This window comes from Rhinolophus hipposideros, assembly GCF_964194185.1.
Source record: "Rhinolophus hipposideros genome assembly, chromosome: 18".
Taxonomy (NCBI): Eukaryota; Metazoa; Chordata; class Mammalia; order Chiroptera; family Rhinolophidae; genus Rhinolophus; species Rhinolophus hipposideros.
In genome coordinates this window covers 17,414,368-17,440,298 of record NC_138064.1, presented here as the reverse complement: position 1 = coordinate 17,440,298, position 25,931 = coordinate 17,414,368, and the positions used below count along the sequence as shown (strand labels likewise).

General features: G+C 34.9%; 1 protein-coding gene across 8 annotated transcripts in view; it reads right to left on the bottom strand.

The window, feature by feature from the left end:
* The window catches only part of HYCC1 (hyccin PI4KA lipid kinase complex subunit 1), a 60,836-nt gene that overhangs the window by 25,329 nt on the left and 9,576 nt on the right, over window positions 1-25,931 (bottom strand). For all 8 annotated transcript variants that reach the window (XM_081079216.1, XM_081079219.1, XM_081079221.1 and 5 more), the window contains exons 2-7: window positions 17,308-17,386; window positions 11,262-11,363; window positions 4,795-4,974; window positions 4,053-4,133; window positions 3,214-3,329; window positions 2,728-2,823 (exon numbers count right to left, since the gene is read on the bottom strand). In XM_081079216.1, coding sequence (XP_080935342.1) covers window positions 2,728-2,823; window positions 3,214-3,329; window positions 4,053-4,133; window positions 4,795-4,974; window positions 11,262-11,363; window positions 17,308-17,358 — 626 coding nt within the window. In that variant the 5' untranslated portion in view covers window positions 17,359-17,386. The remainder of the gene's footprint in view (window positions 1-2,727; window positions 2,824-3,213; window positions 3,330-4,052; window positions 4,134-4,794; window positions 4,975-11,261; window positions 11,364-17,307; window positions 17,387-25,931) is intronic.

Genomic DNA, 25,931 nt, shown 5'->3' with positions numbered 1-25,931 from the left:
CTGTCACTGAATTTAGCTCAGATATTCCATGATTTTTTTCTGGTTGTATTTATTTATGTATCCTTCCTTCTATTGGGTCGGTGCAAAAGTCATTGTGGTTTCTGCAATTATTTTTAACCTTTTAAACCGCAATGACTTGCACCAATCTAATTGCTACCCCAAGTCAATCATTTTTGGCACAGTCACCAACTACCAAGTTGAGCAGCAATGTGAAACCCCTGCCACATGGCCAAAAGGACTGGATCAGCCATCAAACAATGTGATCACTTGATTCTTCAGGGAAACCTGCACTAGGACCAAGATCAGCAGGAAGCTCTTACACTTTACCTATCATAATCATTTATGAATTGCTTAGCACCACAGTTCTGTAACCAATTTTCTTTCCATAGGCATGGATTAGGCTTTGGTGACATACAACTGCTTTCTAATTCTTTTCTGTTCATTAAAATGTACAAAAAAAGTCTTTATTGGAATATTTGATAAACAGGGAACCACAAATTAAGAGAAATGAATAACTGGATTTTAAACCATTGAGAATACAGTAATGGGGAATCTAAAAAAAAAGCAAAGTAAAAAAGAGAGGAATGACAAATTTGAAAGAGTTCCTCTTATATCATGTTCTTAAGAGTTAGCATTACTTAAAGCTTAAGTCTTTTGAATTACTTAGATCTCTTTCCTCTCGTTTTCTTACAGATGGTGAACATTTATACAGAATAGTTTTTCTCGTGACAAAGAATTAATTTAATGTTTCTACTAAAATCTTCCTTGGCCAAAATCCTACAGCTAGTTTTTAAATAATCTGTTTCTCTTTGTTTTTAAAACCAACTCTGTGTTCTTGAAGGATTATCCAGTTCTCTGGTTAGGCAAAATTGGTATATTAGCAATTTTCTACCCAGTTATTAGGTTGGTGCAGAAGTAATTCCAGTTTTTACAATTATTTTTAACCTTTTAAACCACAATTACTTTTGCGCCAACCCAGTAGTAAAAGTAATTATATTAGAGGGCACTGCATTGGAGTTACAGAGGACAGAAGCCTGTGACACATGTTCTTTCCTAACTTTTCCATCAGCAGTTTCAGGAAAACATCAACAGTGGCTCTTATTTAGGAGGTTGTATTAGAACATCTGAATGTATCAGAATATTAGAGCTTCAAATGTATCAGAACATTTTATACACACACACACACACACACACACACACACACACACACACACACTCACACATTCCTGGGTCATACCATCTAAGACACTGTTTCAGAGTAGGACCTGGGCTTTGTAGAGTGACTTAGGTTCTACAGGTGAAAAGTTGCTGCATCAAGTTATTCCTTAAGACAGTGTTTCTGAAGTGTTGGTTCTTGTTTTCATTTTAGTCCATAACAAAGTTTTCACTGGATCATAGGGAAATGAGAAACAAATAAAGCTAAACATCCCATTTTTAATTTATAACTTATTATCCTTCCACTCTCCCCTTTTTTTGATGTTAAAATAGTCTCCCTTTTGTTAAATAATGTTGATCGTAGATATTTATAATACAATGACTTGGCAAAAAAAAAAAAGTTGGCAACACTATGTAGATACCCCATCCACTCCAGCTTTTTTGAAATTTTACAGATCTTACAAAATTCAAAACTCTGAGCAACTCTGACTTTATGGGATTTAAAACAAGAAACCTATTAGAAAGACTCAGTAAGTGGAAGAGAAGGCACATTGGTATCATCTTCCAAGGTGGAAGAAATGTGATTATGCTCTAACTCAGGGATCATCTGAAGGACTCTCCACTTCTGTCTTCTCTAACAAGCCCCTTGCCTTATTACTTCCCTTCTCCTTCTGGTCCTCTATGGTTTTCTATCCTATTTTGTATCAATTTCTGCTCTTTTGTTTGTTTTGTTTTGATTTGATTTCTAAGTATTGCTCTGTGCACCCTCCTTACTAACTTTTTAAAGTTGCATTTTCTAAATTAAATTCCCCAAATCTAAATTATTCTACAAGTTCCTTAATTCAATATTTTCTCTTAATCACTTGAACTACCAAAGGCCTTTTCTGTGTCTTTTTTGTTTTCTTTTCTTTCTTTCTTTTTTAAAAAATAACATCTTTATCATAGCAAATTTAGAGGGGAGAAAATTACACAGGAAAAAATTAAAATGAACCATAATTCTATCAATTAGACATAACAATTGTTAATATTCTGGTCATATACAGTCAATGCGAGAATCACACTATATATACTCTATCATTAAATACTCTTTTAAATCAGAATTAAAAATTTTTTGCATACTACACCTAAGGACTATCATAATTTATTCAACCAACCTCTTCCCTCAATTTTTTTAAACAAAGAAAATTTTAAAACTAATATCTCTTACTTATTTCTCGGTACCAAATTAGAGTGCAATAAATACAATAATTCTTTAAAAAGCAAACAAAACAGAAAACAACCACATGCCAAAAATGAAAGGTCATAACAGTTCCATTATTTTAATTACATAGTATGGTCCTTTCTAATTAAGTATTCCATTGAAATGCTATTCAGTTTTACCCTCTTCATTGTGTTTTTGGTGACTGTCATTTATAGGGAGCTTTCTATGTATTGGCTAGGCTCAGCTTCACATTAACTTATTTAACGTTTTAAACAAATCACTAAACAAAACAAAAATAACCTAGATAAGTAACAAACCAGTATCCTAGATTCATATATTTCAATATTAAATATATTTAAATTTTAATTTACCTTGAACAAATCTGACACAGTGATTGAAGAGAAACACTGGGCATATAGGTTAAGGCAGCATTGTAACACAACAAAAGAAATGTCAACACTTCAAACCTAAAGATAAACCAAAAGAATATTTAGAAATCTTTAGAATTCTAAGAAGTCAACCATAATTAAATTTAGCAGGCATTAGGGACAGATATTATGCTATGGAACAGACCTGTACAAAATAATCACAACAATAACAATACAAAGCTAAAAGAAAAAAGACGACTTCCCAAGTAACAGTCAGATGAAAATTATCTTAAAAATTCAATGTTCCAGATGACATCTAAAGCAAAGTATAAGTGACAAACTGGGAAGATGTGTTTTTCTCTTGTATAAAATGACTCAATATTTTTTAAAATTGTTATATACAACTCATTAAACATTATTTATAAATCTACTGAAATACTATTTTTAAATCAGTGTGGCAGGATAGTAGGTGATATCTCCACAGCATACCTATTCTGTGCTGTCAGCATCTCCCTTTGGGGATGTGGTCCACTGTACACAACTTTTGACAAGCCATGCTGGGATAGTGCACTCTCGGTCAGAGCCATGGACCCAATGCTAGAAGGCTAAAGAAAGACATTTGAATGAAAAAGAAGAAGAAAAAACATTCTGTTGAAAATATACTTAGAACACATACACCACTAAGAATGATTGCCTTGAATATCACATATCTTAAAAATATTCAAATGACATCAAAGTCTGAAGTTTTATAATTATAAAAAAAACTCTCTTCATCATTCCCCCCCCCAAAAATAGCAAAATACAGAAAATTGAGCTCACTGATATTTTTATAAATCAAACTCAGAGGCAAGATGCCAATCGACAGCTATTTTATTCATCTCAACTTCCACATTGTGAATCAATTTTACCAATTTTTCTGTAAAAAAAGAAATATTCATATTGCCTACTAAATTTTCTGCTCAAAGATTTAATAAATAATTAACAACCAAACCACAAAAATAGAAATAAAAATATTTAACTTCAAAAATTCTACCATGGAAACAATTGCTACGAAAAAAATGACAGTCTTATCCATCAGTAAGAAGAGAAAAACATTTTAAAATGAATACTTTCCGTAGCTCTCTTGCAGTTAGATTTTAGTTTAAAGTTTAATGATTTTGATTTCTCATTTTTCACTTTAGGAATAGCAAATACTTTGTGTGGTGTTTTATAGTCTTTAAGGTTCTAGTAAATTGATCAAAATTTTTTGCCTCAATAACCACACTCTAAATTTATAGCAACTTCAAATCTTAGAAACATTAAACTTACTTTGACAAAATTTCACTTACTTCATGATATACAGATGGTTTAGATAAAGATGGAATCGTAAAACTCAATACTTTGCTATGTCCCTCTTTATCAACTATTTCCTACAAAAGTGAAAGAAAATATCTTAAAATATTTATTTTTTAAACATATGTAGTGTCTTAATAATCATTAATTTTTCTCATGTAAAAAGTTACATTTTCTAAACCAATTAACACAGTTATGAAATATGTCAAGAAAAGGCTCTTAAATTTCTTCTCTATTTTAATAAGTACTAATCTTAAGTCTATAGAATATCATACTAGTTAATATACAAACACTATTAGTAATGCAAACTATATGTTAAATCAATGGTGTGGATTCTGGAGACAGTCCAGATTTTATAGAATTATTAGTGGTAGATGTTAGACTAAACCTTTCTCCCAAATTTTTTGTGAAGATCACAGACAATTTATAGTTAAAATAATCTTAAATTCAACAATGATATTTTCAGATACCACTATAAAAGAATTGAAATGGTGTGATTTGCAGTCTTCAATCAATCCAAACAGGTTTATTTACATAATTACAAGTATGCCCGTGTAGCCCTCAACCTCCATAAAGTTATTTTTGGAAGAATGAACTATGAGTCATTTGATGTATAAAAAAGCAAATATTAGCTTTTCTAAAATGAAAAGTAGTTACTATTATGTATTTGCTGTTGCTGAAAAGGTTATATATTTGTTTTTGCCAAGAAACATTTTGTTAACTACATTAAATACAAACCAAATTATAAACCCCTAGAAGAAGAGCTTCAATGCATCCACTGCTATGCACATTTCTGCTGGCAGAGACCGCAAGGTAGCACCAAATCAGTTCTGGAAGAAACTGCAGTGTAAATCGAAGCAACTGCTCCTCTCCACTGCGATAGAATTCAAAGAGCTGGTGACAGACAGGTTCTAGCAACTGGAAGAAAGACAAATGTTAATTCAAAGACTGGACTGTATTTGAATGACACTGATAGATGAAATACAGGTTTTTCTCTGGTTGGTAATTACTGAAATATATAAATATTTCCATTTTGGAAGCAAAACTATTCACTGCTAAGCTATTTAGTAAAACTCTGAACTCTAGTGGAAGGCCAAACAGTGCAAATCAAGTATATATGGAAGCACTGTGTATACTTTAAAATATTCTATAACTCTAAGACAGTATTGTTATTAAAACCATATCTTTTTAATTTCTTAAAATACCGAGGTTACAAGAAGTTTCTCCCTTAATATCCTTTCTGCCTGATTAAAAAAAAAAGCCAATATATAAAAGAATTTAAAAAATGCCAATATATAAAAGTATTGGGTACAGAGTTGGAGAAATTGAAATGGGATTTCTACGTAGTACTGTCACCTCCTGACCTAATAATTAGGCAGCATCAGACAGCAATGACTGGTGTGTGGAGCAGCTGAATAATCATAGAACCCCTAGATCTAGATCCCTATTGTAACCATGGTTAATTGCCACTGAATAATCTAAACATTGCTGTCATTTTGTCTTACACATGATTGCCTATAACCTTTCTTCTCCCACCACACTCCCAGCATTATCCGGTTAACAGAGCTGACTATCTTTGTAATAGACATTTTTTTTAAATCAAAAAGTCATGACAAGAGACCTTTATAGATAAGTATTAACTTAAAGCATATGCAATGATCACACACAAATTGTAAACAAATATGTATGTAAAAGATTCACAAGATATTGATTTTTCAAGCCATCAGGCTATTATTATATTTTCAGTGCACTATATATAGTTCATTACTTTACTAACTTAGGCAATAGATTCAAGTCAATTTACTAAACAGATTTTCAACTACCAATAATTGTAATAAACAGAAACTAATTTACGGCGGATGTTTTGATTTCAAATAAGTTAAATATATAAACTGGGTATGATTAAACTTAGTATTATTTATATAAGGTATAGCAAAAGTTACATTTCAATAAATATTAACCAAGTCAAACTAGTCTTTCCTATTGAAAAATTATCTAACTTCTAACAGTTAAGGGATAGTTTTTCCATTCTCAAAATGGTCATTAGAGGGCAACAGGTGTCCGTGTACTGTGGCATGGCAAAGTAAGGTAACAGGAAACTGGAGGGCCAGAGGCAAAGTAACCCCATTCGTGAATAGCAAGAAAAGTTTATAGAGTAGGAATCTGAAAGAATGGGTTTGGGGTGGTAGGAACAAAGAAAGACTGGTAGGAGAATTGAAGAATTCTCATTTAGAGAATGGGTTTCAGGTACTTTGCTTTCTGTTGCTTTTACCTAATGCAGCATAGGAGTTGAAGAATCTAATCAACCACGTTGCTTAACCAATAGAATGTCTTTTTCCAAAGGACATATTTGGTTTAAATTCCACTTCAATTTTCTGGCAGATATTAATTATATAGATATATTCTGTTTGTAATTAAACTGAGAGTTAAACAATTTTGAAAAAAAAGACTGGTAGGGTAAAGTTTAGTTTCCAGGTGTTTTCAAAATTTCTTTTTGGACCAGTGTCCATTCATAATCTTACATCATCTTTAAATACGTGGGAAAGCTTTGATTAAATCAATTGATGTAGTCTAACAAGTATTTGCAAAATTATGAAACTTTATGTTAAAAATTTATTCAATAGTCTACATGAGTACAAAATCAACCCTCAAAAGGTTTAAAATCCAAAATTGAAAGGGTTTGTGCTTTATGCAAGCAGAACCAAATGAAGACAGATTCAAAGGGGAAGTGGAAATTATATGTTGCAATGAGATTAAATTATGCATATTAAACTAGTAGAGACAAATACCAATATCTGTGCATTGTTTTACAGCTTACAAAATGCTTTCACATATGTGAACCCATTCAATTCCCACACCACTGTAGGTTAAAATATCATTTTGTATACTTTCTACACAAGAAAATTGAGACAAAAATGCTATCTACTATGATCAAAATCACACAGCTCACAAAGGTCAGAACTGGAGCCAAGGTTCAATTGCAAGTAAACAAGAAAAATGTCAGAGAAGAATAAAATGATATATAATGTGGGAAATACAGGTGGTGTTTGACTTATCTAATTTGAATATACTTGAGACAAGTAATGGGGCATTAGGACATGCTGTATTCCTAGGGTCTGGTTTGAATTTTTTAATGTATTTTCTCACTGTTATATTTGGTGGGTAGGTTTTATGGTACTATTAAGAGAGAACTGCACCTCAGGTATATTTTCATGTGTTAAATGGGCTTTTTACGAGTCTCATGAGAACCTACTCACCATGTACCTTCTTTCCACTCTAAAATACATTCTGCATTCTAAAACAACTAAGTTACAAATGAACTCTTACAACAATCCACTCGTAAAACATCTGTATCCTAAGAGACATTTATGATGGTAATAGAAATGCGACTTAAAAATGCCTTTAAATGATTAAGACAGGACTAGAAGACAGGAAAGAGTTAAGTTTGGGTAAATTTACCAAAAAAAAATTGTGCAAATTTTTTTGCATTGAACAATTACTGAGGAACACAGATAGGAAAAAGATACAAAAAAGGTAGAAGGGCAGTACTATTCCAGTGCCAGGAGCCATTGAACTGATCCTCTCTTCACTCTGGGCTCTCTACGTCTAGAACAGCAAAGCAACTTACGTGACTCATTCAAAAACCAGATGGTTTCATAACAGACTTGAGCATTGTTGAGCCTCTACTTATATGCCTTTCTTAAAGTTACAGCCAGTTAAAAGCACCAGTCAAGAAAACCTCATTACCATAAACTGCCTCTTTAGAATTTCCTCAATACTCCATATATACCTGTCTCAGGGCCTTTGCACTTTCTATTCCCTCTCCTGGAAAGCTCTTGCCCCCAGTTTTATTTTCTCTCTCTAATTCATTCAGACCTTGGATCAACCATCACCTCCTCAGTCCTAACTCAAACTCCCCCTACTCCATTTCATTTATCTTCATAGTTTTATCACTAAATGACATTGTATTATACATTTAGGTATTTGTTTAATGTCTATTTCACTTACCAGAATACAAGTTCTCATCCATAAGATCAAGAATTTAGTTTATCATTAATGAATGCCAACTATAATTTTATATATATAATGTGATGGTTCAGTGTGAGGTCGGAGGGATAGTGGATGGGGGGAGGGGGGTTCACAGTATGAGGGATATAAATGATGAACGTCTAAGTAAAAAAAAAAAAAAAAAAAAAAAAAAAAAAAAGAATTTAGTTTATTTTGTTCACTGCTGTATTTCTAAGTGATTTCTGGCATGTTACATGGGTTCAACAAATATTTATTACATGAATTAAATAATGAAAAAGTACTATTAGTAAAATCCAAACATCAAATTTACTGGACTTCAAACTATACCAGAGCCAATGTTGCAAATTTCAAAAATGCCAAAAGACAATGATAACAACTCTTCAGGAATATCTCCAAATTAAGATGCAAAATAGTCTAAAGAGCAAAAGGAAGGTTATGATGTAAAACTGCTATATTTCAGAAACATTTCCAAACATATTTTTTTAAGATTGAGTTGTCTTTTAAGAATACAGAATTCACACAGTGTTCACCACATTAATCGGGTGAAAAACATAAAACAAACTATGTGCAAAACCTCTCAAACCAGCATTCTGAATGTGTGGTGCCTGGACCGAAGGCCACCCACAAACTGTCACCAGTCCCCAACAATATAAATACAGAAATTGAAAGGAAGCATTTAGAAACTTTTATAGCAACTTGATATTGCTGCAACATCCAAGGAGGTGATCAGCACTTATTGAACAGGGTACAGGTCAGTTAAAGGTCGGTCATCAAATTTTTGTGGTGTTTCACATGTGAGTCACCTGTTCATCATGTACATCAAGTACAGATTGGAAATTTAAAAACAAAAACAAAAAACTGGTCCTTCACCACAAATATTTTGAGAAATACTGCTATGAACCCTTAGAGCTACATTCACCGTTAATCTGAATAAAAGAAATACTGTGAACCAAACTAGCCTATCAGAAATTTACCTTACAAACTCTAGCCTAAGTAGCTTGGCTGAAACACACTTCATTAGAGGAATAATTTTTAAGTCTTTCAAAAATACTAAGCAAGAAATGATAAGCAAGATTTAATGTGTTAAAAATAAATAATAAAGTACATAGCTATACTTAACTCTACTTGGTGAAGTAATTCTCAATTAAACATGGAAAACTTTAAAACAGCTTCTACCTAAACACATTTAAAAAACCCTTCAAGAAACCAATCTACCTGTACAAACTATACCAATTAAGAAGCTTTGGGGGGGCCGGCCCGGTGGCTCAGGTGGTTAGAGCTCCATGCTCCTAACTCCGAAGGCTGCCGGTTCAATTCCCACATGGGCCAGTGGGCTCTCAACAACAAGGTTGCCAGTTCAATTCCTCGAGTCCCGCAAGGGATGGTGGGCTGTGCCCCCTGCAACTAGCAATGGCAACTGGACCTGGAGCTGAGCTGCGCCATCCACAACTAAGACTGAAAGGACAACTTGACTTGGAAAAAAGACCTGGAAGTACACACTGCTCCCCAATGGAGTCCTGTTCCCCTTCCCCAATAAAATCTTAAAAAAAAAAAAAAAAAGAAGAAGAAGCTTGGGGGAGGCCGGGGAGACAAGCAAAATATGACTGTTCTATTCAGTTATTCCAGTTAACGTTTTTGGCATGTCAATACACTCCCTAAACTTTTCTTCAGCACCTAAAATTCATGGTGTACTTTACAGCATACGCAGCAAAAGCTGGATTATTCCAGACTCCCTTGAAAAGAGGTTAACTACTCAAATAACAAAAGACTCTAGTTTTGATAGTTTCATCCCAAAGGTGCATAGGTTCCTACAGGACTGGACTCCAAAGCATGTTACTTTACCACTGAATAATAAGATTAGTGGGGTTAGAGCCTCACACTGATCATGTCATCTACTAAACACAAGTACTAAAATAAAAATAATTACACCCCTCATAGTTCTCCCCTCTGCCCCCCCTCTTGCCATTCCATCTGACACTGCCCTAGTTCCGGTTCTTAACAGCTCCCTCCTAGGCTGTTTTCAAATCCTCCTTCCTAATCTTCTTGCTTTCAATTTTTCTATTCTCCAACCCATCCTCCACACAGCCACTCTCTTAAAAGAATAATCTGTCATCCCTTTAGTGCAAAAAAAAGTCTAAATTGCTAACGATAGATTTCATGATCCACCATGGTTGCAATCTAAACCTATCTTTCCAGCTTCAGTTTCTATCACAGTCTTATGCTCTCTTGTTAACTGCTGCATTAGCCTATTTGCTTTTTTCCAAATGCCAGGCCTTTTTATTGTCCATGCTATTTCCTATGCTTTTCTATGTCTACTATGAATGGTGGGATTTATAAGCACCACAATCTGGAGTACAGATCAATTAATTACCTTCAAACTAAATTTGCTGTCTGAAAAAAAAAGAAAAGGGGATAGGGGCAAGAGAAAAAAAAGAAGGACTGGGAAAACCACCAGCCAGACAAAACTACATGCCATTCTTTAAATGCCTTGCATTTTTTCAGGCCTCCATATACTATCTTGCACACCTGGCAAACTCATACATATCTATCTAGACTCAGGGAAACATTGCCTTGAAAGCATGTGTTTACCTATTTTCTACCCCTTTCCTCTTTTGGGATCAAGGCCATGTGTTACTCACCTTTGATTTTCTATTGCCTAGCACTGCAGCTGGCTCATAATGGGCACACAAATATTTGATGAATGAATGTAGTGACCCAGACTTTGCTAAGCTACCTCCAGCAAGATAGATAGGGAGTGAGGGAGGGAGGGAGGGAGGATGGAGGGAGGGAGAGAGGGAGGGAGGGAGGGAGGGAGGGAGATAGATAGATAGATAGATAGATAGATAGATAGATAGATAGATAAGGAGGAACATTTTCAGAGATGGCTTTTGAAATATGCTAATAATTTTATTTCTTGGTCTGAGTTATTATACACTGGAGTTCATTTTATAATTTTTTTTTTACTCTGCCATTTTCTGAACATAACATTCTTCTCTTATCCTCCCTACCCCATTTGTCAAAGGTAATCAGCGAAACATTCCATAATATATACTATAGTTCTTTAAACACATACTTTTTTTACTCTGTTATGTATATATCTTATATTTCACAGTAAAACATTTTTAAAAATCAATCAATTGAATAGTACTAGTACAATAAACTCTAAGAGCACTTACCTCACTTTGTGGCTCCTGGATAACTTTATAGAGAGATGAAACTAAAGAATTCTTGTCTTTCAAATTTGTGGCATAATTTAGTAAAGATGTTTCTGGTAGTGTCTAAACAAATTAAAAAATACATACATTTTATTTTTGCGAAATATCCGAAATAGGCAAATTCATAGATAAAAAGTAGACTGATTTTGTTGCTGCTGATTTTGTTGCTTTAGTTGTTGCCAGAGATTGGGGGCAGAGAGAGCTGGGAGTGACTAACAGGTACGGAGTTTCTTTCTGAGGTGACAGAAATGTCCTAGAATTAGATGCTGGTGTTAGTTGCACAACACTATGAATATACCAAAAACTACTGTATTTCCACCTAAAAACAGTGAATTTTATATTATGTGAATTACATCTCAACAAAATAATTGCCAAAAAAAAACCCCAAAAATATGCTTAATCCTCTAATCATCAATAGGGACGTAGACTAACATCAACTTCATCCTTGATCATACTTTGGGGTTTGAAATGAGAATACAAATCATGTATAAACACAGAGATACAGTTTCTGTATCGTTACATAAACTACAAATCTCATTAGCCATAATGATCCTGCTTCTTAGTAAACATTGTGTTAATAAACATTGTTGTATAAGGATCTAATAATGTTTGAAACCTTAAAGCCACAGATCATCATTATCAAGATAACTCAAGGTTTATATACTGTGACTGTTAAATTAGGTAAGGCTATTCTCCTTTACAGAATTGGGGGGAAATTTTAGACTTCTCAGAACTAGAGAAACAGGTAACCACACTACCAACAAATTAGTTTTCCTAATGCCACTGAAAACATAGACAACTAATCACAGCTTGCCAGTACCACCCATTCAGAAGGGAAACCATGACCAGAGAGGACCGGAAGAGACAAAACTCTAGTAGTTAAGTCGGATGGTGTGGGTAAAAACAGTAGGGGAATCTGAAAACAAAAACAAAAATAAAACATTTCATTATAACAAATGATAAAAACCTATCCTTCTAGAATATACCTCTTCCTTAACATGTTTCCCAAGTCATTATTCTTTCTCATGTAAAATACATCCTTCAATCAATGTTAATCCAGTAGATATAATCTCAAAATATTGCTAACAGTCATTCCAAGATATACATTATTTCTTACATGTCCCATATTCTAGTATTTCATGGCTTAAAGTGGGTTATTGTTAGTGTACATAGAGGTATGTGTACATAAACACACGTAGAAAATTAAACAGCATATATTTTTATAACAAGGATATCTGATTCTTTTTTACTTTATTGTGAGCTCCTTGAGAACAAACTGTCTTATTGTCTCCTCAAAACTGTCTTATTGTCTCCTCATCTATAGCACTCAGCACAAGTTGTGTCTCATACTCAAACTTATGCTGAAAGAATATATTATAGATGAACAGAATAAGAAATAAACACTATCACTGTTTCCACTTCAGTAGATTCTTTAAAAATAGGTCACATTTCACCTTAGGATATGTAAGTGAACAGATTTTTTTTTTTAATTTATTAAGATAGCTTTGTTTACCAGAGTGGTAAGGTAAGTGAATGTGAACTATCTGGGAACCTTTCACCATTCTCAGGAGGTAGAGAGGGCGTTTCAACTGCAACAGCTTACATAAAGAGGAGATTAGGGCGTTCTTCAATATTTCAAAAGCATGTAACAAAAGAGCTCCAGGCAACATTCCATTTCCGTTATTTGATCAACAGTAACCTAATAGTGGGGGAATTTATGTAAAAGGAAATAATAGTCAAATAAACAGCAGATTTCTAATCCCCTGAATGAAAATGAACCCAAACTATATATGTAAAATATATTGTGTATCTATATATTATATATAATACATGTGTATGTGTATAATACATATACACAAAGTGTGTGTCTATAAATTTTAAAACTAAGTGAATTGAAATATAAATATTGAAAAATTAGTGAATATAAAGATTATTATACTATTATATATTATCTAGGCTAAAAATGGAACATTCATTAATAATGTGAACTACAATTTTTAGTTTATACACCAATTAACCTTCATGAGGTAAAATGTTTTCTATAAAATAGCCAAAGACAAAAAGAGAGCTCTTTTCTGAAAAGACAAGTTCTAGAAAATACCCTGGACCTAGGCTACTACTGCTAAATAAGAGGGAAAATCTCCTAAAAATTAGTGCAGTGAATTACTACATCTTATCACAATTCTGTCATTATTTCATTTTGTGAATGTGAGAGAAATTACCTTTATTTATAGAAGGGAGAAAATATAATTGCTATGTTTATGAACAGCATTTTGAAAAACTTAAGATCTAAAAGAGCCTAATGATTTAAAAAGTGTTATAGCAAACCTTTAAATTTTCCTGCACTGTATTAAGAAGGTACTGGCCTTCTTAAACACAGCTAAGCTTTCTCACTTTTCAGAAGGCAGAACAGGAGACAAAAAAAGTAATAATGGAAAATTACTCTTGGCAAAATTTGAAGACAGATGCTTCATATCATTTAGCAGATGGTTTGTTGTTTTTTTAAATGTAAGGATTTGATATGGGTTGAGTGGAAGAGCATTAATGAAGATGGACAGATGGGTGGAGAACCAATAAATAAAACAACTCTGCTCAACAACATTGTACATAAGACTGAATTGACATTCAGTGACTATCAGAAAATTGAAAAAATTAGGAGCCTGGAAATCTGCTAGATAAATCTACACATCACATTAAGGAAAACATAATACAATCTGAAAGATAATGTTACAGATAAATCTTTGAAAAGACAGAGATTGAACTATTCATGAACTCTTAAAATAATGAAGTCCTAGTCTAATCATTTTGTTGGTATATAAAGAGAGTACTAACGATGAGAGCCCAAAGCCAGAGTATGTACTGAATAGTTGTTCCAAATGGGAAAAAAAAAGGATTGCACAAGGTGAAACTGTGTTGTCTTCGTGCATTTGACAGAATGTTGAGTGAGGTTATGAGGTTGGGAGTTCAGACTGTGACCATGGAACACTGTGGAACTAAAATCTTCATGGACCACCTACTACACATTTTTCTGATGAGAATACTGAGATCCAACGAAATACGTGATTTGTTCAACATTATAAAACCATCTAGCAGAAGAATTATGAGTAGATCAGACTTCTCAGCCCAATGTACTCTGTACCACTCTACCAATCACGATGACCTTGGCCTTATTAGCACTGTGGTTATTAAATTAAACAACCAGAGACTTTTTATAAGTATGCATAGATATACCCCCAAATTTCCTTTGCTAACTATTTTAACCAAAATACATAATTAATATCACAAATCATTTCAAAAGACAAGACACTCTAATTTTAAAAGTACATAAGAGGTTTGTTCTTTTTTTTTTTTTTTGAGGTTTGTTCTTAAGCACTGTTCTACCTTCCATTCCTTCAATATGCTGCTGACTTTGCCTGATGACCTCTTTATCAAACATAAACAGAGCTCAATTCAACACACATTAACACAATTCAAAATAACACACAAAAATAATTTTCAGGAATGCTTACTAAATTAACAAAGGAATAAGAAACATCTTTCTTTTACCTGGCTATAGACTTGACAATAATTTAAAATATTTGTTATACCAAATTGATTGAAAATTGGGTAATTTTAATCTCGCATGATTAGGGAAAAATTAAATTATTTTATTTCATGTGTTACAGGATTTCATTCCCCTCCTCTCAATGGAAAAGTTTCCTTACCCTTGAATTTATAAAAATTTTAATAAAATATCACTATCCACATATGTTATATTGATAAAATATTACTTATATAATACGTTTGTTATTCAATCTTAGTTTCTTTTAGTGAAAGATAGTATTTAGAAAACAAGATCTGTGTGCTTGGTGTACTCAAAGCTACCGGGATGTCACTGCTTCTGGGTCCTCTTAGTGACCAAACTAGGAAATATATGTATGCATCCATGTACAGATACACATATGTAAATATATCACATACATATTTAGATCCATGAGTTCATATTGATCTTTCTAATTCCAATCCAACACTTTACGGTTCTTTCTTATCTTTCCCTGTTCCATGTTTCTAATTCCTTTCTCAGACACAGAAATCTAACTCCCATTACCCTTATGTATTTACTTATTTGCTCAAAGTAACCAACCTACCAATGTAACCATTCTGACTGACTCTTCTACCTGCCATTTCTGCAACCCTTCCCCCCAACCACCCACTTCCTCCAACACTAGGGCACACCGCTGCCCTTACTGCTGCACTGCCCCCCCACCCCTTGCTGCTGTATTTCCAAGGGTATCTATATACATATCTAAGACAGGAGGGGAAGAGAATAAACAAACAGATGGGCAGGGAAGGGAAGGGAAGGGAAGGGAAGGGAAGGGAAGGGAAGGGAAGGGAAGGGACTCAGTCATGATTTTTAATTATTTACCTTAATAGTTGACTCCTCTCCTATGCTCCATCCTTTAACATGCCTTCTTTCCACAACTCCCACATTAAAGAATGGCTAACTGGTTTCACCATTAAATATAAGTATGCCCTGGAAGTGGTACTCAATTGCTAAATGACAGTTTTCATCAACCTGCACCCCTCTCCAAAAAAATCGTGATATAATCAATAAATTAAACACTCCTGAAGCAGGAAAAAAATACTTAACACCTTGAACATTTATTCACAAAGACAACATATGCAGAAAAAAGCACATATAAGAGTGAATCAAACTATTACAAAATGTACAAGGTACTTTATACAGCGTACTTTTACAATAGTCCTCATCACTTGTAATGACTTAGCAGTTCCATAGAAGGACTCAATTCATGACTATAAAGCTGACAAGGTGAAAATCTGCCCAGCCATTCATTCATCGGGATGAGATGACAATGACAGATAAGGCCAGCTACAAAATTAATAGGAAACATCGCTTCTCTCAAGGACACACTGCTGCTGAAAAGTGTCATAACAACCTCCTTTTTTGAATGACTTGTATTCTTACTGAGAAGCTTTGTTATCTAAAATCATAGACAACAAAAACTTTCCTGTTTAAACATACATCGGTAAAATGAAACACCCCACTCTTGCTGGAGGATCTGTCACCTTGACATAGAGAATGAGGCTCGATTTCCAGCCTAAGTGTAGAGCTTCAGAGAAGGGGTTTCTGAACACAACACTCCACACAGATGTTAACTTTGTAGTTTTCAAGACAACAGGACCCTGGGTCTACTTCGCAGTTAAAACCAGATGTTGACCACATTTATACATAGCTCTGCTTTGTTTTGAGTCCATCAAAATACTGCTTTATTTAATTTCATTTAAACTCCACCCTTCCTCCAAATCCTATAACAATTTTATCTTTTCCTTTGGTAAGATGCTTGCATGGTATCTGTTGTGTAGTCTTCCTCACTGAAACAAGCCAGTAAGTCTGCCAGACTATAGGTTTATCCCTAGAGGTCTTGGGTTGAACAAAAAAGTGACAGTTGCAGCCCAAACCCTTCATTCCTGTGGTTCATGATAATGAACTTCATGCAATTAATTATGTGTAACAATGAGACCCAGATAATTAACTGGTTAAAGCAACACAATTTTAGCTATCATTGAGAAGAGTTCAGGAAACAAGAACAAAGAAGTTTCATTTTCACTCCTTATATAGTCACTGGGTTAGCCACCTACAGAAAGTTGAGTAAATGTCTTCCCATCTTCTCCTCATTGTTGATCTCCCATTACACAAATTGGGAGAAATATTTCAACACTGAATCCTTGATGGTGGTTGGAGAGAGTGACATCAACACTCAGAGATTTTAACCATTCTTCATGGTGTTGCCATGAAAGGGAGAAAACAAACTCTTTGAACCACTTGGAAGAAAAAACAAATTAATCTAGAAAAGATTACTATGTGTAAATAATTCCCTATTGAGGTTTCTTAGAACATACTTCTGCTTCCACAAATAGTTTTTCCATCATATTTTAAAAGCCACTGGAATTTAAACCCCAGACAAAACTTCTTCAGAATATATTATATTAAAACAGTAAATATTACCTTAAACTCTGACAACCATTCTTCCACAACCCCTTTCTCTGAAGTGAACATCTTTCCACATTTGTTCTAAACCTTCAACCTGAAAATTAACATAGAAAATAGTTAAAATTTTGAATACATTTTCTTTATAGTCAGGTTACTATGGATAGAAATAAACCTATAAAATTTAGTTACTTCTTGTTTGTGAAATTAAAGCAATTTCAAACATAAATTACTGGGCTCATTTCAAAACCAATGTGCACAAACAAGCATTAAAATGCAAGAATTGTGACAAAAGTATAAATATTATAACATAAAGAAACTGGCTCTGCAATTTTCATTCAGCTTTCAGGAATACCAGCTGCAAAACATAGTGGACATTTCTTCCCAGTTTCAATTAAATAACTTCAGAGAGATAATGCATCTTAAGAAAATTGCAGAAAATATTTTAAAGCTGTGAAAATATAAAAAGACATGCATCCAAAATTGACTTTACAGAAGGCATTAAAATAATTTAATTTGCTTCTATTTCAGTTCTTTACAAGAGTAACTATCTAGGCAAGCCACTTGGTTCCCTGAAAGCTTAATATTCATAAAACAAAAGTAAAAGTGATAATATCCAAGATAATGACCATATTCAACAATAGTTATTCAGAAGATTGGAATTACTTAAGTATAAATAAGAAAAAAAGGAAGTTAAAGAAAATGCAAAACAAATTTATCTCAAGCAAAACTTGTCAAAGACAATTTACTTTTCTTCACCCATCCATCTATATGAGAGTAAGCCAAGAAACTGTTTCTTGAGGGAAAACCTTAGCTCTATCTAAATCTCTTAACTGCCTAATTCAGGTACAAATCCTGCATTAGACTTCTTAATTTTCATCGGCATTATCAAGTAGTAGAAACTGAGGCAGAATTGCCAGAAACTGAATCCTAATTCTATCACTTACTTGAAGTATAACCTTGGGCAAGTTATTTCCTTTTTTTTCATCTGTGAACTTGGGATAACTAAGTAACTGCTTTCAAGGGGTTATTGTGAAGATTCAATTTAAAAAATGCAAATTAAAAAAGATTATTACACTAACTGGCAAAGTATTATTACTATGCAATTTTATTTTTGAAGAATATCAACTCGAATAGCCTCTGCTCAGCTATCAAAGTATACAGATATGTCTTAATGAACAACACAAGGTTCTTGCCAAAAAATACATTCTAAAATTTCTGTTGTCTGATTCCCATGAAAAACATGGTTAAGAATATATACATATATTCATTCATGGAGAATTAATTACTCATGAGACAGCATTTTATTTTTTAGAATAAAAAATAGCACGTTTTTTATGGGGAAAGAAATGAAAAAGCATATCACTGGCACTTACCACAGTGACTACGGACTCTTAACAAGGGTGCTCCCAACAGTATGGATGTGACTGAGTTTAATGCTAAAATCAGACTAAAATCCTTATTGCCCATAAACTGGAGGTTTTTGTTGTTTTGTTTTGCTTTACTTTATGGCAAACAATTTTTTTAAAACTCTGGGACTGAGATCTCTATTTAATTCACTCATTAATTTAGTACCCTAATCTCAGAATTCTGGTAAACTGTTTCCAAATAATGAAAAAGCAAATGGTCTATTCTTGTGTACGTTCAAAATTTTTCTCCTTCAATATCTCAAAAGCACTAGAAAAGATCTCAAGGCACTACAAAAGTCCTGACTAAATAGCACTATTTGATGTATGACCTAATTTTAAAATAAGAATAAATGGTAAAAATTGCATATATATTTAGCTTATGGCTAAAGCATATAATGAAAAAATGCTGAAAATGGTTGTGGCAACTGTGTATGACTGGTTTCAGATCAGAGGGTAAGGCAACTCTTAAAGCAACAGGCATGATGAGCCAAAAGACAGGCTACTCTGCTATTGTAGGTCATAACTGGCAGAGTACCGCTGCTAAAATTATGCAAAAGCAATTAGTTCAAATTAACATCTGATTAAAAAGTGTTTTACTCAGTCTTCCTCTTCCATTTTCTACTTTGAAAAAGCAACCAGGTCTATTGGCAGAGGCTCTTCAACACTTAAGAACACAAATACCCCAACACTTTCTCTTCGCCAAAACAAACAAATCCAATTGAAGTTAATGGCAAGCTGCTTGCCATTAACTGAATGGATTGAGGTGCAAGATGAGTAATTACTTCTTCCCTTAAGCCATCCAAATTTCCCTCTCCCATGTCTTGCCACGGGGAAGTGTATAAAGTTTTAAGGTTTTGGCATTGAGCTTGGCAGACTATTCCTTGGAGATAAGCAAATTACAGGCATCTGGTATTTTGCTACATCCAAGAATATAAGCCACCTGTATTTCTAGGGTTACTGTAAAAAGTACCACAGACTGTGAGACTTAAACAACAAATTTATTTTCTCATGGTTCTGGAGGCTAGAAGTCCAAAATCAAGTTGTCTGCAGGGTTGGTGCCTGCTTAGAGCCATAAAGAAAGAATCTGACCCAGGCCTTTCTCACTGCCTCATATCCAATCTTCTCCCAGTGTCTTCACATCACGTCCAAATTTCCTCTTCTTATAAGAACATCAGTCAAGTTGGATTAGAGCCCACCCTAATCACCTCATTTTAAGTTAATTACCTCTATAAAGACACTAGCTCCAAACATGGCTACATTCTGCAGTACTGGGGAGTAGGACTTCAACATATGGATTACGGGGTGGGGAGAGGACACAATTCAGCCCATTAACACCATCAAAGCTGCAATAAACTAGGATTGCAGCAACTAATCTGCCTCTCTCCTTGTTCCAGATATGCTTGAATATCATCCATTTACTCATAAATTATCAGACGTCTGTCCTATATGCCAGGTTTACAAAAATGAACATCACATAGTCGCTGACTTGAGGGATTCACAGACTATCAGGGGAAACAAGTGAAGCTAAAACACAGCACAAGTGAGTCTCCTTTAATCCGTTTTGAAACAAATCAAGGCAAATTAGGGTACAGTAAAATCAAATAATAAAAACAAATGCTATGAGAAGGAACATAAAAGAAAGCTCAATGTAAATACTATTTTGTAATAATTTTGCTATCATTTGCCCATTTTCCTTGACTTTTCCCCAAAATAATGGCATACAGAAATATACTTTCCAAAGCACGGTTTTACTTTATTTCCTTTAAAGCTTTTGTAAAGGTTCAAAACAAGTCACCCCAAAATGTGCCTCTGTGTTATGTGGATTATTTTGAGCTAAAGTCTCAAGAGAAACTTCTGCCACCCCACAACCCCACAACGGAGAACTTAAATTAGGGGCCTTTTCCATAATAAGCGATTATCAGAACTAACCTTTATGACCCATCTACATGGCAAGGCAAACTACTAGTTATTTATCTTATCTTCCGCTCTCATCTTCCTGAAATGACCCTCCTTCTCCCTGAGGCTCCTAGGTGCCTTACCTCATCTTTAGCTCAGGATGCCACATATACCTCATTTTCCTTTTCTGTCTCTGAACCTCTTGTATGTGGGGTCTGTTTCATATATGTAAAGTTTCCCATGTACATGAAATTAAATGTGATTTTCTCTTGTTAATCTGTCTCATGTCTTTTTCATCATTCAACCAGCCAAAAGAATCAGAGGAGGGAAGGGGGAATTTTTTTCTTCCCCACATGTTTTGCATTCTAAGTGACAATTTTCCCTGCTCTAATGTTGGGGACAAAGGAAGAGAGCAATGTTAAGAGAACCAAATTCCATTGACTTGTGCGTTGGAATGATGTCTTAGGGTGAGTCACTGCCCTTTAGCAAATAGCAATGAGATTCTCAACCATAACGAAGTCTGCTAACAGAGGCTCAGATGTTCAATTAGAAAATGGTGGGGGCAAAGAGGGGGTGCGATGAGATAATGCAAGTAAACACAATTAATGGTAGTAATGTATACTAATAGACTCATAATAATAAAAGTGAGAGGAGGCAGAGTTTGCACCCCAAAATATGCCTTTTGGGATATTAATTATTTTAAGCTGGTGTTTTTCTGAAGTTTTTTAATTAATTTATTTTTTAATTTTTTAAGATTTTTATTAAAATACAGTTAACATATAATATTATATTAGTTTCTGGTACACACCATAGTTATCCAACATTTATACACCTAAAGAGGTGATCACCATGGTAAGTCCAGCCACCATCTGACACCATACCACACTATCACAATATTATTGACTTTATTTCCTATGCTGCATCCCCAAAACATTTACATCCCCAAAACATTTGTTTTATACCTGGAAATTTGAACCTCTTATTCCCTTTCGTCTCCCCATGCCCTTTTTTTAATTTTTCAATTACAACTGACATTCAATATTATTTTATATTAATTTCAGATGTACAGCATAGTGGTTAGACGTTTATATAATTTAAGAAGTGATCCCCCTGAGTAATCTACCACCCACCTGGCATTATACATAGTTATTAATATATTGTTGATTATATTCCCTATGCTTTACTTTATATCCCCCTATTTCCTAACTACCAATCTGTATTTCTTAGTCCTTTCACATTTTTTACCCTGCCCCCCAACCTATCACTCCAATAAACTAGTACCCATCTGACAAGATACAGTTAATACAAAATTGACTGTATTCCTTATGCTATACCTTATATCCCAGGACTACCATGTAACAACTAATCTGTACTTCTTAATCCAATCCCTTCCCCTTTTTCACCCACTCCCAAACCCCCTCCCATCTGGCAACCACAAAAATGTTCTCTGTATCTATGAGTTTGTTTGTTTTGTTCTTTAGATTCCACTTGTAAGTGAAATCATATGACATTTGTCTTTCTCTGTCTGACTTAACTACATTCAGCATAAAACCCTCTAGATCCATCCATGTTGTCGCAGATGGCAAAATTTCATTCTTTTTTATGGCTGAGTAAGATTCCACTGAATATATGTACTACCTCTCCTTTATCCATGCCTTCATATGTTGTCTATTGTAAATAATGCTGCAATGAACATATGGATGCACCTGTCCTCTCGAAGTTGTGTTTCGGGTTTCTTCAGATACGTACACAGAAGTGGAATTACTAGATCCTTCTTTGTCTCTTGTTATAGACTTTGCTTTAAAGGCTATTTTGTCTGGTATAAGTATTGCTACCCCAACTTTTTTTTTGCTTTTTTTCATTTCCATTTTCGTGAAATGTCTATTTCCATCCCTTTACTTTCTGTTTGTGTCTGTATTTAAATCAGAAGTGAGTCTCTTATAGGCACCATCTGGAAGGGTCTTGTTTTCTTATCCATTCAGCCACACTATATCTTGATTGGAGCATTTAATTTATTTAAAGTAATTGTTGATAGATACATAGTTATTGCCATTTCATTCTTCATATTTTTTTTTCTTTTTCTTTTCATTTTAAAAAAGTTCCTCTAAGATACATTGTAATGCTGCTTTGCTGGTGATGAACTCCTTTAGCTTTTTCTTGTTTGGGAAGCTCTTTATCTGTTTTTCTGTTCTAAGTGATAGTTTTGCTGGGTAGAGTAATCTTGGTTGTAGGTCCTCACTTTTCATCACTTTGAATATTTCCTGCCAATCCCTTCTGGCCTGCAGTTTCTGTTCAGAAATCAGCTGATAGTTTTGTGGGGGCACCCTTGCAGGTAACTAACTGCTTTTCTCTTACTGCCTTTAAGATTCTCTCTTTGCTTTAAACTTTGGCATTTCAATTATGAGATGTGTCTTGGTGAGGGCCTCTTTGGGTTCATCTTGTTTAGAACTCTCTGCACTTACTGGGCTTAGATATCCATTTCCTTCAGCAGGTTAGGGAAATTTTCTGTTATTATTTCTTCAAACAGGTTTTCAATTATTTGCTCTCTCTTTTCTCCTTCTGGTACCTCTATGATATAAATATTGGTATGCTTGATATTGTCCCAGAGGCCCCTTAAACTGTCCTCACTCTTTTGGATTCTTTTTTCTTTTTGCTATTCTGATCAGATGTTTACTGCTACATTATCTTCTAAATCACTGATTTGATCCTCTGCTTCATCTAATCTATAATTGATTCCCTCTAATGTATTTTTCATTTTAATTATTGTATTATTTATTTCTGAATTCTTTATTGTATTCTTTATTTCTATTTAATAAATTTAATTTATTAAATAAATTTATTTATTTAATTATTGTATTCTTTATCTCTAACGTATTTTTCATTTTAAGTATTGTATTCTTTATTTCTGAATGGTTTTTTTCTATATTTTCTATCTCCATTTTTATGTTCCCTATCTCTTTGTTGACATTCTCCCTGGGATCACTGAGCATCCTTATAAGCAGTGTTTTGAACTCTGCATCTGGTAGATTGTTTGTCTCCATTTTGTTTAGTTCCTTTTCTGGAGCTTTGTTCTGTTCTTTTATTTGGGACATGTTTCTTTGTCTCCCCATTTTGGCTGCCTCCCTGTGTTTGTTTCTATGTAGGACAGCTTTGCCTCATCTTAGTAGAATAGCCTTATGTAGTAAGTGTCCTGTAGGACCCAGTGGTGCAGTCTCCCTGGTCACCAAAGCCAGGTGCTCCAGGTGTGTCCCTTGTGTGGGTTGTGTGTGTCCTGCTGTAGTTGAGCCTTCATTGCTGTTTGTCCGTAAATGGGAGAGAATGACCCTTTGAATGATTGTTTGTGAGGACTGGCTGTGACTACAGTGGAGGAGTTGTGGTGCAGGGGCTGACTCTAGAGAATAGGATCCACTCTAGCAGAGCTTTGGTGCCTGTGTAGTCTGCCCTTTGGGTGTGTCATCCTTGGAGGCGGCCGGGTGATGCTCTGCTCAGTCAGAAGTTGGCCACCAGGCATGCCAGTCTTGGGGCCTCCTGGGAGGGGACCTGCTGCAGGCCAAGTTCAGCTGCAGCTTGTGCCCTGCCCAGAGCCAGCTCGCATGAGTCACAAAACAATCCACAGATGGCCACTGCCCATGTTGTGCTTAGAGGTGCTTCAAGAGGCTAAACCATGAACCAAGGCCAGCTGTCATTCGTGTCACACTTACCGCGGCTCAGCCAATGGTATGGGACATGTCGGAACCTGATGCTGCTTGTTTGAGTTTTGTGAACCTTTGACTTTAGGAAAGTCTGCAGCATGAGCCAAGGCAGGCTGTCTGTATGAAAAAGCCACTGGAAACAGCCTGGGTATGCCTGCAAGTTGGTTGGGGTGAGGTCTCTGAATCACCAAGGTGGGGCAAACAGTGTTAGCCAGGTTGATGGAGACTCAGACATGGTAGCCACCTGTATCTGCATGCCGAGAGGGGTGAGAGCTCAATAAAGAAACAATGACTTCCGCCTGCTCCTCTGTCCAAAAGAAAGCGGCTCCTCCAGGCCTTGCCCAGAAGCCAAATAACTCAGTTCCTGCCTGTATGTCCCTGTCACCTTTCCAGCAGCTGCCCCAGCTTTGGAGCTCAGAGTGAGTCTGTCAGCAGGTTAAGTCTATGCACAGGCCCTTTAAGAGGAGTGTCTGGGACTGCAGCCACCCTCTGTCTCATTCAGTCACAATCTATGCTGGTTTTCACAACCAGAAGTTGTAAGGAACTTCTCTCCCTGACACTGAAACCATGGGCTGGGGAGCCTGGCACTGAGACCCCTTGCTCCTCTGTAGCCAAGATATCTCTCCACAGCTGAGCTATCCTTCCCAATAGTTAATGCTCACACCAGTGTGGGACTAGCCTAGTCTGTTCCATATCTCTGCCTCTCCTACCAGTCTCAAAGAGCTTTTTGTCCTTAGTGATAGGGCTTTCGTTCAGTTAGACTTCAGGCGACTCTCAATGATGGCTATTCTGTAGTTTAGTTGTAATTTTGATGTGGTCATCAGACAACGTAAGCACTTAAGCTCATTATTTTTAAGAAACAAAAAACTCAGAGGAAACCTCTGACCTAAAAGAATTCAGATAGAGGACCTGCTGGAGGAAGGGAGATAGCATCATAGATAACTATAGTTTTATATGAACTAAGTGTGACTGACAAGGATGAACCTAGCAAGGCCTGTCTGATGAAAGTCCTCTCTGTGTCCCATTGATAAAGATGGCCCAGCAAACACATTTACCAAACATTTGCTTTTCCATCTCCATGTGAATTGCATTCCTCCTCTTTGAAGTCCCAAACACAACTCCCTCACCCTTCTCCTTAGCTCAAGATGGTATAGAAGCCTCAACTGCCTGATCTGTCCTCATGCTCTATATTCTGAGGGAAGCCCCGTATGTACATACGCAACGAACTTAGCTATTTTCTCCTGTTAATCTATCTCATGTTAATTTAATTAATAGTCCAGCCAGAAGAACTTAGAAGGGTAAAAGGAAAATTACTTTTCTTCCCCAATAAAAGCAACAGATTTTGATTGTACTACAAAATTCTATTTGATTCTGCTCTATGAGAAACTCAGTGGATCTTACTGGTTTGAAAAATTATACTAACTAAAAAAGAAAGAAAAATTATACTAACCAAAGCAGAAATAAATAGTTCAGTATGGCCATGTCGATTCATATTAATTGGGGTAACAACAATTTGTTTTAGCAGAGGCTGAATTATTAAATTATTTTTAAAATACTTTTCAATAATATTAAGTCTTATACTAATGTAACAAAATATAACCTAGACATTGCTTTGGAGCTTAATACAAAACTAAAATTAGTACAG